The sequence below is a fragment of the Macaca fascicularis genome, chromosome 10, assembly GCF_037993035.2.
Source record: "Macaca fascicularis isolate 582-1 chromosome 10, T2T-MFA8v1.1".
NCBI classification, from domain to species: Eukaryota; Metazoa; Chordata; class Mammalia; order Primates; family Cercopithecidae; genus Macaca; species Macaca fascicularis.
This window is the reverse complement of record NC_088384.1, coordinates 89,700,257-89,715,287: the sequence shown is the minus strand read 5'-3', so window position 1 is coordinate 89,715,287 and position 15,031 is coordinate 89,700,257. Positions and strand designations below refer to the sequence as shown.

At 54.8% G+C, this 15,031-nt stretch overlaps 1 protein-coding gene across 1 annotated transcript; it reads left to right on the top strand.

Moving 5' to 3' along the window:
* The first annotated feature begins 2,386 nt into the window (after positions 1 to 2,386).
* On the top strand, positions 2,387 to 14,661 carry E2F1 (E2F transcription factor 1). The gene is made up of 7 exons (XM_005568746.4): positions 2,387 to 2,768; positions 9,275 to 9,365; positions 9,717 to 9,936; positions 11,980 to 12,132; positions 12,802 to 12,916; positions 13,012 to 13,237; positions 13,362 to 14,661. The coding sequence occupies exons 1-7, from the start codon at positions 2,508 to 2,510 to the stop codon at positions 13,607 to 13,609; spliced, it is 1,314 nt and encodes a 437-aa protein (XP_005568803.3). The 5' UTR covers positions 2,387 to 2,507; the 3' UTR covers positions 13,610 to 14,661.
* Positions 14,662 to 15,031: the final 370 nt, after the last annotated feature.

Genomic DNA, 15,031 nt, shown 5'->3' with positions numbered 1-15,031 from the left:
ACCATGTGGATAAACAAGCTTATGGGGTTGAAAGGAGATCATCAATGGAAGTGGCTGCCTAGTGACTGTGGATTTTTTGAAAACTGTTGACATTGAGAACAGCCTTATCGGGAGCTGCCAGGCTTAGGGCCAAGGGGCCTCATCTATCAGGCTCTTCTGCTTTCAAGTACGTATTAATAGGTACAGAAGGCCCTTATCTCTTCCTTGGTTTCATGCTGGGAATGCTGGTCTTCACTCCTTTCTGCTTTAGCAGGACCTGAGGGATTGTGGGAAGGAGGGCGCCTACTTCTACCTAGATTTGTACTTGAATATTCTGGGGAGGGCAGGACTTTGGAAGACCCCCAAACTCAGCCTCACCAAGCCGGAAAAATAACCTTTTCATCTACTTGGTAAACTCAGGCCCTTTGGGCCTCAAATTTCCTCATCATAAAATGGAGCAATAATAATAGCCATCTCTCCTTGCCAGCCACCACAGTTACACCAGCACAATGCTCGGTCTATAACAGGTGCTCAATAAGTGTTTGTTGAATGAGTTGGGTTCGAGAGGGCTTTACACAAATGAATGTTAGTTTTACTGGGCCCCTGTGGGAAGGTGCAGGGAAAGGACATTCTTTCCATCTGTAATGGGAATGTGCCGGTTTCTCCTGCCCTCTGCCAGTGCCCAGGTTGGTTGTTTAGAATGGGACCTAGCCCTCAGCTTCTTTATGGAGTGGGGGCGGGAGGATCTCTTGAGCCCAGGGGTTTGAGACTAGCCTGCGCAGCATAGTGAGACCTCCTCTATATAAAATAAGTAGGAAAAAAAATTAAGATACTGGCTTTTCTAATTCCCTAAGTGTCGGGGAAAAAAAAGAAAGAAAGAAAGAAATAAAAGAAAGAAAGAGAAAAACATCACCTGGAATGGCGACACGACATTGTTAAAATGCAGATTCCTGGGCACCTAGAGATTTCAAATTGGCAAGGCCAGGGTGGGCCCAAAATTAGCAAGTGACCACGTGGTTCTGAAGCCAGTGGCCTAAGGACCACCCTTGCAGAACCATAGTCTCCTTGTCACAGTCTAAGCAGCCTCTGGCTTAGCGTCTGTTTCTTTCATAACCTTTCTCAGCGCCTGCTCTCGGTCAGACCAGTGATGGGAGGAGTCGCTACTGAGCTCCTAGATTGGTAGGGGAGGCAGATGGAGAAAAGGAGTGTGTGGTCAGCATTGGAACAGAGGCAGCAGTGGGCAATAGAGGAAGCGAGTAAATCCTTGGGAGGGCTCCCCAGAAGTGATGTGTTTTGTTTTTGCGACAGGATCTCGCTCTGTCACCCAAGCTGGAGTGCAGTAGCATGATCATAGCTCACTGCAGACTCGACTTCTCGGGCTCAAGCAATCCTCCCAGCTCAGCCTCCCAAGTAGCTGGGACTACAGGCACGCGCCACCATGCCTGGCTAATTTTTGTATTTTTTGTAGAGACGGGTTTTCACCATGTTGCTCAGGCTGGTCTCAAACTCCTGGACTCAAGCGATCCACCCCGCCCTCTGATTACAGGGATTCCAGGCGTGAACCACCGCGCCCAGACGACGCTTCATGTTATTGTAAACGTTTGTTACCTTTCTGTTCCCGTCTACTAGACTGTGAGCTCCTCAGGGCCACGAGTTAAGGATGGGGCAGATTTAAGGATGAGGCACAGAGCAGGCTCTTCAAACGTTTGTTGAATGAGTGAGGGAATGAATGAGTTCAGGCCGACGCTTTACGTTGGCTGTTGGAGATTTTGGCTAAAATGGGACTTGCAGGAAAGCTTGACGTCCCCCCGCCATTTCTAGCCACCGCTCTTCAGCTTGGGCTCTGGGTGAGCGGGATAGGGCCGGGTGCAGGATTAGGATAATGTCATGGGTGAGGCAAGTTGAGGATGGAAGAGGTGGCTGATGGCTGGGCTGTGGAACTGATGATCCCGAAAAAAAAAGGGGGCAGTCTCTGGAAATCTAAGCTGAGGCTGTGGAAGGCTACAGGTTGAGGGTCACGTGCAGAACAGAGGCTCTGTTCTGAACCTGCACTATAGAAAGGGCAGTGGGATGCGGGAGCATCGGGGCGGGGCAGGGCGGGGCGGGGCAGGGCGGGGCCCGTGTTCCCGTGTCCCCACGCCTCCAACAGGGGACGCCCGGGCTGGGGGCGGGGAGTCAGACCGCGCCTGGCACCATCCGGACAAAGCCTGCGCGCGCCCCGCCCCGTCATTGGCCGTACCGCCCCGCGCCGCCGCCCCATCCCGCCCCTCGCCGCCGGGTCCGGCGCGCTAAAGCCAATAGGAGCCGCCGCCGTCGTTCTCGTCACGGCCCGGGCAGCCAATTGTGGCGGCGCTCGGCGGCTCGTGGCTCTTTCGCGGCAAAAAGGATTTGGCGCGTAAAAGTGGCCGGGACTTTGCAGGCAGCGGCGGCCGGGGGCGGAGCGGGATCGAGCCCTCGCCGGGGCCTGCCGCCATGGGCCCGCGCCGCCGCCGCCGCCTGTCACCTGGGCCGCGCGGGCCGTGAGCGTCATGGCCTTGGCCGGGGCCCCTGCGGGCGGCCCATGCGCGCCGGCGCTGGAGGCCCTGCTCGGGGCCGGCGCGCTGCGGCTGCTCGACTCCTCGCAGATCGTCATCATCTCTGCCGCGCAGGACGCCAGCGCCCCGCCGGCTCCCACCGGCCCCGCGGCGCCAGCCGCCGGCCCCTGCGACCCTGACCTGCTGCTCTTCGCCACACCGCAGGCGCCCCGGCCCACACCCAGTGCGCCGCGCCCCGCGCTCGGCCGCCCGCCGGTACGGACCCCAGGGACGACGCGCCGACAGCGCCTCCTGTGCCCCCCGCGCAGACCCGGGAGGGCGCCGTGTTTGGCCTGGAGGCGGCAGGGGGCGGGGGAGGGGTTGACTGAGGCGCCCAGGCTGGGCGGTGCAGAGCCGGGGTTGGGCCTGCGGGCCCCGCCCTGGGGTGCGGGGTGACCTCGGGCCGGTCCCTGTTTGCTCCTCTGTGCTCTGGGCCTCAGCTTCCTCACTGGAGGCTCCCCAGCGTCAGACTCAGTGATAATAATAACCCACGTGTATTCAACTGGCGTTTACTGCATGCCAGGCCTTCGGCCGACTTCAAGTCAGCTAAAACTCACAACCCCGCTGTGAGCTGTGTTGTCACTGTGCCCATCTGACGGAGGAAGAACTGAGGCCCAGAGAGGGGAAGTGACTTGCCCCTGGTCATACGGCTGCAGGTGGTGGGGCTGGGATTTGAACTGAGGCCTGCTGGCTTCAGCTCAGAATTTGCATCTCGGTAGTGAGCACAGCTGCTAGGGGAAGTGAAGGCGGGGCGGAGGAAGGTCCTGGGGCCTAACCGTTGGTGAGCCATTGAGGAGACCCTCCTTCTGCCTCGATGCTGACTGCCAGGTGCAGGCCTGGCTGGCCAGGCCTCTGGGGACAGCCCTCCTGGCTGGGAGGCCTTCTCTGCAGGGGCGGGGCAGCTGGACCAGCTGCAGGTCCCCTCCCTCTGCCTGTCCTTCCATCTGCCACCCTCCACCCTCCCAGGCCCTGGTTGCCATGGAACCTCATTAATCAGGCAGGCCGACCCCTGAGTCTCTGTAGAAGGACTAGGTGGGCTGGGCCTCTGGGAGCTGGAGAGGCCCCCAGTGCCAGGAGAGAAAATGTCCCAGGGAGATCCTTTAATAAAGTCCTCCCTGATCGCTGAGCTCAAGACCAGTTCAGACTGGGGGGCCCAGAAGAGGCGGCTGAATTACAGTGGGAGAAGGGATTGGAGGTGTAGAGCTGGGACCTGTGGGGCGCAGGGCAGGGTGTGGAGACCAGTTTGACTGGCGCAGCCTATGGGTGAAGGTGGGGCTCTGGTGTGCAGGCGGGGCCTGGCCAGGCAGGATGGGGTCTCAGCAGGGAGCTTGAAGCAAGTGGGAGGGGTGAGGCAGGACTCAGGACAAGGAGGTAGAAGCTGCCTAACTGCTGATGGGGGTGTGGGTGGCAGCTGGTCCCTGAGGCATCCTGAGGAGGCTCCCCCAACCCCCTTGGCCCCATGCCCAATGCTGCCTTCCGGAATCACCACAATGCTAATAATAATAACAATAGCAGCCACCATTGTTTTGAGGATGTCTTGTGTGCCAGGCTCTGTGCCAAGCACTTTACCTAATTAACTCATTTAACCCTATCAGCAGCAGTCCCTTTTTACAGATTGGGAAGCTGAGGCCTAGAGATGTTAGAATCTTCCCATGTCATTCTGCTCTTGAGTGGGGAGACCAGTCTGCATTTTCTGTGAGGTTGACCTCTGGGACGCCTTGCTTCCTAGAGATGCTGATAAAGGTTGGAGAAAGGGCAGGAAGGGCTTTTAGGGGCCCTTCCTCTTAATGAGTGGGTGGGAGGGGTTTGTACCAGGGGTGGACCAGGTGGCCTGTCTCCTGTACTCCAGGGACCTGTCCCTGTGGGTACCGCTTGGGACCTGGGCAAGCATCTTCCATTCAGTTGTGTGACAAGCATATAGCAGGCTCAGGTCTGCAGAAACCTAACAGAACCCGAGGGTCTTGTCCTCAAGTAACTGAACAGGATTATGGGTTCTAGGATCAAAGGGAGGGACAGGGGCAAAGAAAAATGCCCTCCGCGCCACCTGTCAGGGGCAGGCTCATTGGCTTGGGCACTGCATTCATTCAACGGTTGTTGAATTAGTGAATGCCCAGGAGGCACTAGGCACAGAGACAAGGAGCCCCGGCTCCCAGAATACGTAAGGGCCAGGAGGCTAGCACCATTCTGGAGCTGAAGTCCAGAAAGTCCACAGGTTCGGCTTTTGGCCTCTCTGCACTGGCATTTGTCTGGGGCAGTCCTTGAAATAAGCTACAGGCTTAGCTTCTATACCAGCAGGCATTCGTTGAACACCTGTATATAACGCTCTGTGCGATTTGGCCATTCCTCTTGGCCCTGCCTGTCCACTTCCACAAACTCAAGTATTATAACTATAATACGTGTTTACTATGGAAAACTTAACTTTTTTTTTTTTTTTTTTCCGGAGACAGGGTCTCATTCTGTTACCTAGGCTGGAGTGAAGTGGCGTGATTGTGGCTCACTGCAACCTCCGCCTCCCAGGTTCAAGCTATTCTGTGCCTCAGCCTCCCAAGTAGCTGGGATTACAGGCGTGTACCACCACGCCCAGCTAATTTTTGTATTTTTAGTAGAGATAGGGTCTTGCCATGTTGCCCAGGCTGGTCTTGAATTCCTGAGTTCAAGCAATCTGACTGTCTCAGCCTCTCAAAGTGCTGGGATTATAGGTGTGAGTCACCATGCCCAGCTGAAAACTTAACTCTTTTTGTTTTTTGTTTTTTTGAGACGGAGACTCGCACTGTTGCCTAGGGCAGTGTCGCGATCTCGGCTCACTGCAACCTCCGCCTCCTGAGTTCAAGCGATTCTCCTGCTTCAGCCTCCGGAGTAGCTGGGACTACAGGCATGCACCACCATGTCCGGCTAATTTTTGTATTTTTGGTAGAGATGGGGTTTCACCATATTGGTCAGGCTGGTCTTGAACTCCTGACCTCAAGTGATCCGCCCACCTCACCCTCCCAAAGTGCTGGGATGACAGGCGTGAGCCATTGCGCCTGGCCGAAAGCTTAACTCTTTTTTTTTTTTTTTTTTTTTGAGACGGAGTCTCGCTCTCTCGCCCAGGCTGGAGTGCAGTGGCCGGATCTCAGCTCACTGCAAGCTCCGCCTCCCGGGTTCACGCCATTCTCCTGCCTCAGCCTCCCGAGTAGCTGGGACTACAGGCACCCGCCACCTCGCCCAGCTAGATTTTTGTACTTTTCAGTAGAGACGGGGTTTCACTGTGTTAGCCAGGATGGTCTTGATCTCCTGACCTCGTGATCCGCCCACCTCGGCCTCCCAAAGTGCTGGGATTACAGACTTGAGCCACCGCGCCCGGCCTGCTTAACTCTTAAGAACCTAGAAAGTTGGGCCGGGCGCGGTGGCTCAAGCCTGTAATCCCAGCACTGTGGGAGGCGGAGACGGGTGGATCACGAGGTCAGGAGATCAAGACCATCCTGGCTAACATGGTGAAACCCCGTCTCTACTAAAAAAATACAAAAAACTAGCCGGGCGAGGTGGCGGGCGCCTATAGTCCCAGCTACTCAGGAGGCTGAGGCAGGAGAATGGCGTAAACCCGGGAGGCGGAGCTTGCAGTGAGCTGAGATCCAGCCACTGCACTCCAGCCTGGGTGACAGAGCGAGACTCCGTCTCAAAAAAAAAAAAAAACTAGAAAGTTGATGGCAGGATCCCAGCTCTATTCATTTTTTTTCTTTTTTTTTTTCCCCCTAAGGCTGTTTTTGTTTGTGGTGGTTGTGACAGTTTTTGTTTTTTAAAGTTTTAAAAATTGTAGTTTTCCCTGTATCATTCCCACCATTCAAATATGGCACTGGTCTCCCACGGTCCTCCCAGAGGCTGCCCCGAAATAAATGTATTCTATAATAATAGAAACCGTACCAGAGAAAAGTTTCATGAACTTTTTAATCCAAAAGGCATCATATAAATATATTGCCCTGTGATAGTGTTTTGCTTGTCTGTATGTGTGAGGGGATTCTTGTCAACCTGCCTCGGTCCTTGACAGCTGTGTGGTGTTCAAGGGGCTAAACAAACACAGCTTTCATGACCCCCTTCATGGTTGGGTGTTCGAGTCATCCAGATTTTTTCACCAGGGAATGTCTTCACCCCTGTGTTTCAGGGCCCCTGTGCCAGTGTTTAGGGAGAAGTGGCAGAAATGGCATCCACTTAAGCCTTTGTTTTAGGGCGTGGCACTGACCTGCCTTCAGGGGTGGCCAAGGGCGGGGATCCCAGGGAGAAGGCAAGGGGTGCAGATGGCAGGAGCATGCTAGGGTTTGGGCCCCAGGGGCAAGTATGGAGGTGGGTGCATTCTGGCTGGGCTCTGGGGAAGTGGGGCACATGGTGGGTATGAGTGTGGGCTCTGTACCAGCCTGCTAGGGTGTAAGTCCTGGGTCCACCTCGCACTCTGGCCTCTCTGAGGTGGAGGCCATCATAGTACCTGCCAAAAGGTGGCGGAAGGGTTGCAGGGGAAGCAGTTGAGTACACAGTGCTCAGAGCACAGTAGCTCTTCTTTCCCCTTCAAAAGTCGGTGAATGTGCACAAGAGGTAGTGGTTCGTCAGCATGGAGGGAGTTCATTCAGCAAACATTTGTTGATGCCAGGCTCCATGGCAGACGCTATGGATTCTGAGGTGATTCAGATGCCTCTGACGGTGAGACAGATACATCTGCAGAAATGTGTAGGGAGAGACAGAATGTGGCAAAAGGTCGGGTTTGAGGCAGTTCAGAGGGAGAAGAGGTGACGTCTCCTAGCTGATGGGTAAGGTTTCTGCCCACAGAGGTAGAGGGATCAGGCGCGAAGTGGGGCGGGTGGGAGGGATGCAAGGACAGTCTAGATTTCTGGGAAAACGTGACTTGGGTTCCTCTAGAGAAGCAGTGGCAGATGAGAGTATGAAGGCAATGGGGAGCTGGAGGAAGGCCTTAAGCAGGGGCGGAAGCATGGTAAGGTTTGTAGGAGGACTGGCTGCAGCAGAGGCAGGGAGACCAGTGTGGAGACTGCTCAGCAGCCCACGGGGGAGGTGGTGATCGCCGTGGTGATGAGGAGTTCTTGGCAGCTGCATGTGAGGAGGGTGACAGGTGGGGCTGAATACAACTGTAGCTCAGGAAACCCTGTGGATGGTGGAGGGGAAGATCAATCTGGTTTTGGTCTGGGTGCTTTTGAGCAGCCTGTGATACCTCCAGGACCGTCCCATTCCTGGAGTGTCTGAACTAAGCCAGAGTGCTTAGAGCTTGGGTTCTTCCTTAGACCGTCTTGGGTACAAATCCTGGCTCTACCACTTCCTGGGCCTCCCTGGGCTTCAGTTGCCTTATCTGGAAAATGGGGCCATTTTTATGCTGCTAGTCCATTGAATGGAATGAACTAATGGATGCAAGGAACTTGATGAGCACCAGCTGCTATAGATTAGTCATGCGTATAGATTAGTCAAAAACCAGAGAGAAGGTGATTTGGCCAAGGGACCTATGGTAATCAGTGGCTTAGCTGGGCATGGTGGCTGACTCATCCCAGCACAACTACAGTGAAGACTGAGGTGGGAGAATGGCTTGAGCCCAGGAGTTTCAGACCAGTCTGGGCAACACAGGGAGACCCCATCTCTACAAAAAATACAAAAATGAGCTGGTCGTGGTGGCGTCCTCCTGTGGTCCCAGCTGTTTGCAAGGCTGAGATGGGAGGATTGCTTGAGCCCAGGAAGTCCAGGCTGCAGAGAGTTGTGATCACACCACTGTACTCCAACATAGGCAACAGAGTGAGACCTGTCTAAAAAAGAAAAAAAAATAGTGGCTTAAAACAACAAACATTTCTTTTTTTTTTTTTTTTTTTTTTTGAGATGGAGTCTCGCTCTGTCGCTCAGGCTGGAGTGCAGTGGCACAATCTCAGCTCACTGCAAGCTCCGCCTCCCAGGTTCACGCCATTCTCCTGCCTCAGCCTCCCCAGTAGCTGGGACTACAGGCGCCCGTCACCACGCCCGGCTAATTTTTTTGTGTTTTTAGTAGAGACAGGGTTTCACTGTGTTAGCCAGGATGGTCTCTATCTCCTGACCTCGCGATCTGCCCACCTCGGCCTCCCAAAGTGCTGGGATTACAGGCGTGAGCCACCACGCCCGGCCTAAACATTTCTTATATAGTTTTTGTGGGTCAGGAATTCAGGGAAGACTTATCCAGCTCTCGCTTGGGGTTTCTGGAGGTTCAGCCAGTGTTTGGGGTCTGGCTGCTAACAGAAGTTGTGACTAAGTGTTGCTGTTGGGAAGAAGCTACGGTTTCTTGCCTATCATTGGGGCTACTTGAATGTCCATATGACATGGCAAAGTGACCTAATACAGAGCAAGGAGGAAGCTCCAGTGCCTCTGACCCAGTCTCAAAAGTGACACGCCATCCCTTCCACCACATTCCATTCATCAGAAGCAAGTTACCAGATCTAGCTCATAAAGGGGAGGAGAATTAGGCTTCATCTTTTGAAGGAGAAGGATCAAAAAGTTTGCAGATGTGTTTTAAATCCACCACTAGACCCCAGAGAAGTGAAAATTGAGTGTCCTGTGTAGTAGGACTGTGACTTTCAGGCTGTGTCTTCTCTGATCTCCCTCAGTCACACACTCAGGCATCCTGCTAGAGAAACTGAGGCGGGGGTAGTCCAGAGGCACCCAGCCTTCAGCCAGGTCTCTTCTGGCCTCACTTCTGGTTACTGGGCATCCTCCCATTGTTTTCGCCACAGGTGAAGCGGAGGCTGGACCTGGAAACTGACCATCAGTACCTGGCGGAGAGCAGTGGGCCAGCTCGGGGCAGAGGCCGCCATCCAGGAAAAGGTAACTATGAAGCTTGGGCTGGGCAGGCCCCCTGTGACCAGGCCCAGGTTAGGGGTGTGAACAGACAAACAAGTTTGCAAGCTAACATCTGGCTTGTCGGGCTTGAGCCAGGCCTCTGAGGACCTTGATGGGCAGTGGGAGTGGCCACCTGGCTTGGTTTCTCCAGGCCCTGAGGGGTGAGGAGTTCCCCGGCCAGAAGAAGAATGCTGTGGTTGGCCTCGCCAAGGGGAAGGAGCTGGCTGTCCCCCAGCCCCTATCATCCTGCGGCCCTGCCCTGCCAGAGTAGCAGGCCTGGCTGGAGGTGGGGGTGGATGCTGAAGGGCCCTGTCTTGCCTGACCACACCCCCGCAGGTGTGAAATCCCCGGGGGAGAAGTCACGCTATGAGACCTCACTGAATTTGACCACCAAGCGCTTCCTGGAGCTGCTGAGCCACTCGGCCGACGGTGTCGTCGACCTGAACTGGGCTGCTGAGGTGCTGAAAGTGCAGAAACGGCGCATCTATGACATCACCAACGTCCTCGAGGGCATCCAGCTCATTGCCAAGAAGTCCAAGAACCACATCCAGTGGCTGTAGGTACCGGCCACACAGGAGGGCAGGCACACCTGCCCATGCCAGCCTGGAGGAGCTGGTAGTAATACCCACTGTGGCTGCCTGCATCCCCATCTTACAGCTAGGGAAATGGGCTCAGAGAGGAGAGGTAGCTTCCCTGAGATGATAGATGGTAAAAAGCACACAAATGTTACATATCCACCTCACTTGTAGCTTTACTTTTTTCTTTTTTCTTTTTTTTTTTCTTTGAGAAGGAGTCTCGTTCTGTTGCCCAGGCTGGAGTGCAGTGGCGCGATCTTGGCTCACTGCAAGCTCCGCCTCCCAGGTTCACACCATCCTCCTGGCTCAGCCTCCGGAGTAGCTGGGACTACAGGTGCCCGCCACCACGCCCGGCTAATTTTTTGTATTTTTTTAGTAGAGACGGGGTTTCACCGTGTTAGCCAGGATGGTCTCGATCTCCTGACCTTGTGATCTGCCGATCTCGGCCTCCCAAAGTGCTGGGATTACAGGCTTGAGCCACCGCGCCCGGCCTCTACTTTTTTCTTTTTAGATGAAGTTTCACTCTGTCACCCAGGCTGCAGTGCAGTGGTGCTATCTCAGCTCACTAAGATCACCTGAACCTCCACCTCCCAGGTTCAGGTGATTTTCCTGCCTCAGCCTCCCTAGTAGCTGGGGATCCAGGCGCCTGCCACCACGCCCAACTAATTTTTGTATTTTGTAGTAGAGATGGGTTTCACCACGTTGGCCAGTCTGGTCTCAAACTCCTGATCTCAGATGATCTGCCTGCCTCAACCTCCCAAAGTGCTGGGATTACAGGCGTGAGCCACCACGCCTGGCGCAGCTTTACATATTTACTCATCTGGGTTGCCACCATTCAGATCAAGATAGGAGCATTTTCAACACCCTAGAAGGTTCTCTTGTGCCCCTTTCCAGTCATTGCCAAGCCTTCATACCGCCAGGTCACCACTATCCTGGTTCTCATGCCCTCATGAGGTCTGTCTGGCATAGATGTTTTATTTTATTTATTTTTTTTTTTTTGAGACTGAGTCTGGCTCTGTCGCCCAGGCTGGAGTGCAGTGGCCGGATCTCAGCTCACTGCAAGCTCCGCCTTCCCGGGTTTACGCCATTCTCCTGCCTCAGCCTCCGGAGTAGCTGGGACCACAGGCGCCCGCCACCTCGCCCGGCTAGTTTTTTGTATTTTTTAGTAGAGACGGGGTTTCACCGTGTTAGCCAGGATGGTCTCGATCTCCTGACCTTGTGATCCGCCCGTCTCGGCCTCCCAAAGTGCTGGGATTACAGGCTTGAGCCACCGCGCCCGGCAGATGTTTTATTCTTTTACTTGTTTTATTTTCCCCCTCCCGCCTTCGCCCCAGTCATCCTGCTACTACCCTTTCTTTGATACAAATACCTGCCTTTTCATTTTTTGGTAGATTGTTCCATTCTGCATCTTTTGTGTTTTTTTTGGTGGGGTGGGGGTGCGGTTTGAGACAGGGTGTTGCTCTGTTGCCCAGGCTGGAGTATGGAGGCACAAATACAGTTTACTGCAGCCTCAACCTCCTGGGCTCAAGCCCTGTACCTGTAGCTAGGACTACAAGTACATGCCACCATGTCTGGCTAATTTCTTTAATTTGGTGTAGAGGCAGGGTCTCACTGTGTTGCTCAGGCTGGTCTCAAACTCCTGAGGCTCAAGCAGTCCTCTGGCCTCAGCCTCCCAAAGTGCTGGGATTATAGTTATAAGCCACCAAGCCCAGCCTTTTCTTTTTTTTCATTTGACAGCATGTCTTGGAAATGCTTGTGTGTGTGTGTAATATTTCGTGGCATGTCAGTTCCATCATTTATCCCACCCTGGTTGAGGGACATGAAGGTGTTTATATTTGGGCCAGACTTCAAGCCCATGACACTCTGATTTGGAGCCCAGCTGAGGAACCAGACCCAGAGAGAAGCAAGGGCTTGCCTGGGCCTCACAGAACAGAGGTGGCAGCAGACTCTGTCCTGAGGGCCAGGGCTCCTGGCCAGAGGGGCCAAGTGCTGCTAACCCTACCCTCCCTGGTGCCTCCCCACAGGGGTAGCCACACCACAGTGGGCGTCAGCGGGCGGCTTGAGGGGTTGACCGAGGACCTCCGGCAGCTGCAGGAGAGCGAGCAGCAGCTGGACCACCTGATGAATATCTGTACTACGCAGCTGCGCCTGCTCTCCGAGGATACTGACAGCCAGCGATATCCTTGGATTGGCCGTAGGGTGTGGAAGGCAGGCTTAGCAGGCAGGGGCTCCACCCAAGTGGGACTAGAGAGGCTTGGATTCAGGAGAGGGCTCTGGTTGTTTTGGTTGCAAGTCCTGGCTCAGCATTTTCTCACTGTTGTGACGCTGGATAAATTGCTTAACCTCTCTGGGCCTCAGTGTTATTTATAAAAGTGAAATAATAATATCCAATTCTGAAATTGTACGGATTAAAAAAGAAAAGTGGCTAGGTGCAGTGGCTCATGCCTGTAATCCTAGTGCTTCAGAAGGCTGAGGTGGGAGGATCACTTGAGCCCAGGAGTTTGAGGCTGCAGTGAGCTCTGGTTGAGCTACATCACTCCAGCCTCGGTGACATAGCGAGACCCTGCCTCTAAAAAAATGAATTCCCAGCACCAGGCCTGGAGTTGTGTTGAACATTTTACATGGAATCGTTCCCGGTAGCTATTATCATTACCTTGGGATTCAATGGGTAGAGTGATTCCATTATATAGATGTGGAACTTGAAACTCAGGAATGAGGTAGGTTTTGAGCAGGTAGGAGGTTGGGAGGATAGGAGTGACTAGGCAGGTGTGAGCCCTGCCTTGTAAGCTGTTGGAGTGAGTGACCCCCTAGAAGTCAAAGGTCATGTGGTCCTTGACTCTGCCAACCCTGGCCTATGTGACGTGTCAGGACCTTCGTAGCATTGCAGACCCTGCAGAGCAGATGGTTATGGTGATCAAAGCCCCTCCCGAGACCCAGCTCCAAGCCGTGGACTCTTCGGAGGTGAGATCTGGGAACTCCAGGCCCAACTGGGCTGGGCTGGGCTGTGCTGGTAGTCACCTGGGCCTCAGTTTACCCTGCCTGCTGCTTCCACCCAGACCTTTCAGATCTCCCTTAAGAGCAAACAAGGCCCCATCGATGTTTTCCTGTGCCCTGAGGAGACCGTGGGTGGGATCAGCCCTGGGAAGACCCCGTCCCAGGAGGCCACTTCTGAGGAGGAGAACAGGGCCACTGACTCTGCCACCATAGTGTCACCACCACCATCATCTCCCCCCTCATCCCTCACCACAGATCCCAGCCAGTCTCTACTCAGCCTGGAGCAAGGTGGGTGATGGGTAGGTGGGTGGGGTGGGGCAGGGCCCCTCTTCTGGGGGTGGGCAGGCACGACAGCCCCTGCCTTCCTTCCTGCTGGGGCATCCCCGGCCTGTGATGCTCCCCGTCTCTCCAGAACCGCTGTTGTCCCGGATGGGCAGCCTGCGGGCTCCCGTGGACGAGGACCGCCTGTCCCCGCTGGTGGCGGCCGACTCGCTCCTGGAGCATGTGCGGGAGGACTTCTCCGGCCTCCTCCCTGAGGAGTTCATCAGCCTTTCCCCACCCCACGAGGCCCTCGACTACCACTTCGGCCTCGAGGAGGGCGAGGGCATCAGAGACCTCTTCGACTGTGACTTTGGGGACCTCACCCCCCTGGATTTCTGACAGGGCTTGGAGGGACCAGGGTTTCCAGAGATGCTCACCTTGTCTCTGCAGCCCTGGAGCCCCCTGTCCCTGGCCGTCCTCCCAGCCTGATTGGAAACATTTAATTTATACCCCTCTCTCCTATCTCCAGAAGCTTCTAGCTCTGGGGTCTGGCTACCGCTAGGAGGCTGAGCAAGCCAGGAAGGGAAGGAGTCTGTGTTTGTGGTGTGTATGTGCATGCAGCCTACACCCACACGTGTGTACCCGGGGTGAATGTGTGTGAGCATGTGTGTGTGCATGTACCGGGGAATGAAGGTGAACATACACCTGTGTGTGCACTGCAGACACGCCCCAGTGTGTCCACATGTGTGTGCATGAGTCCATGTGTGCGCGTGGGGGGGCTCTAACTGCACTTTCGGCCCTTTTGCTCTGGGGGTCCCACAAGGCCCAGGGCAGTGCCTGCTCCCAGAATCTGGTGCTCTGACCAGGCCAGGTGGGGAGGCTTTGGCTGGCTGGGCTTGTAGGACGGTGAGAGCACTTCTGTCTTAAAGGTTTTTTTCTGATTGAAGCTTTAATGGAGCGTTATTTATTTATCGAGGCCTCTTTGGCAAGCCTGGGGAATCAGCAAAGGGGAGGAGGGGTGTGGGGTTGATACCCCAACTCCCTCTACCCTTGAGCAAGGACAGGGGTCCCTGAGCTGTTCTGCCCCACACCGAAGGAGCTGAGGCCTAGGTGATTTATTTATTGGGAAAGTGAGGGAGGGAGACAGACTGACTGACAGCCATGGGTGGACGGATGGTGGGGTGGGGCCTCTCCAGGGGGCCAGTTCAGGGCCCCAGCTGCCCCCCAGGATGGATATGAGATGGGAGAGGTGAGTGGGGGACCTTCACTGATGTGGTGGGCAGGAGGGGTGGTGAAGGCCTCCCCCAGCCCAGACCCTGTGGTCCCTCCTGCGGTGTCTGAAGCGCCTGCCTCCCCACTGCTCTGCCCCACCCTCCAATCTGCACTTTGATTTGCTTCCTAACAGCTCTGTTCCCTCCTGCTTTGGTTTTAATAAATATTTTGATGACGTTTGGGTCGGGTTTTGGGACTCTGTTGGGAACAGTTCGGGGCGGGAGAGGCCAAGGTTGCTGGGGAAATGCCCATTCTCCGCTTCCCTTCTCTCCGTCCCTGCTCGATTTGATTTGAGTCTCAGAACTCGAAGAAAGGTCAGCTTCATCGCTATTTTGGTCCTAACTCAAAAGCCGATCCAGTAAAGGTTTTTGTGGAAAGCCAAGAATGCTACTCAGTGCTGCCCGAAGTGCAGCGTAATGAGTGGCCTCTCCTTTTCCCAGCCCCAGAGGCCACTGTGCTCAGTTTGCTGTCTTCCTTCCAGACGTTTCTGGACATTAGTAAACATGCAACAAATGACAGTGGACTGGTTCTGTGTCAGGTATTTAGCAG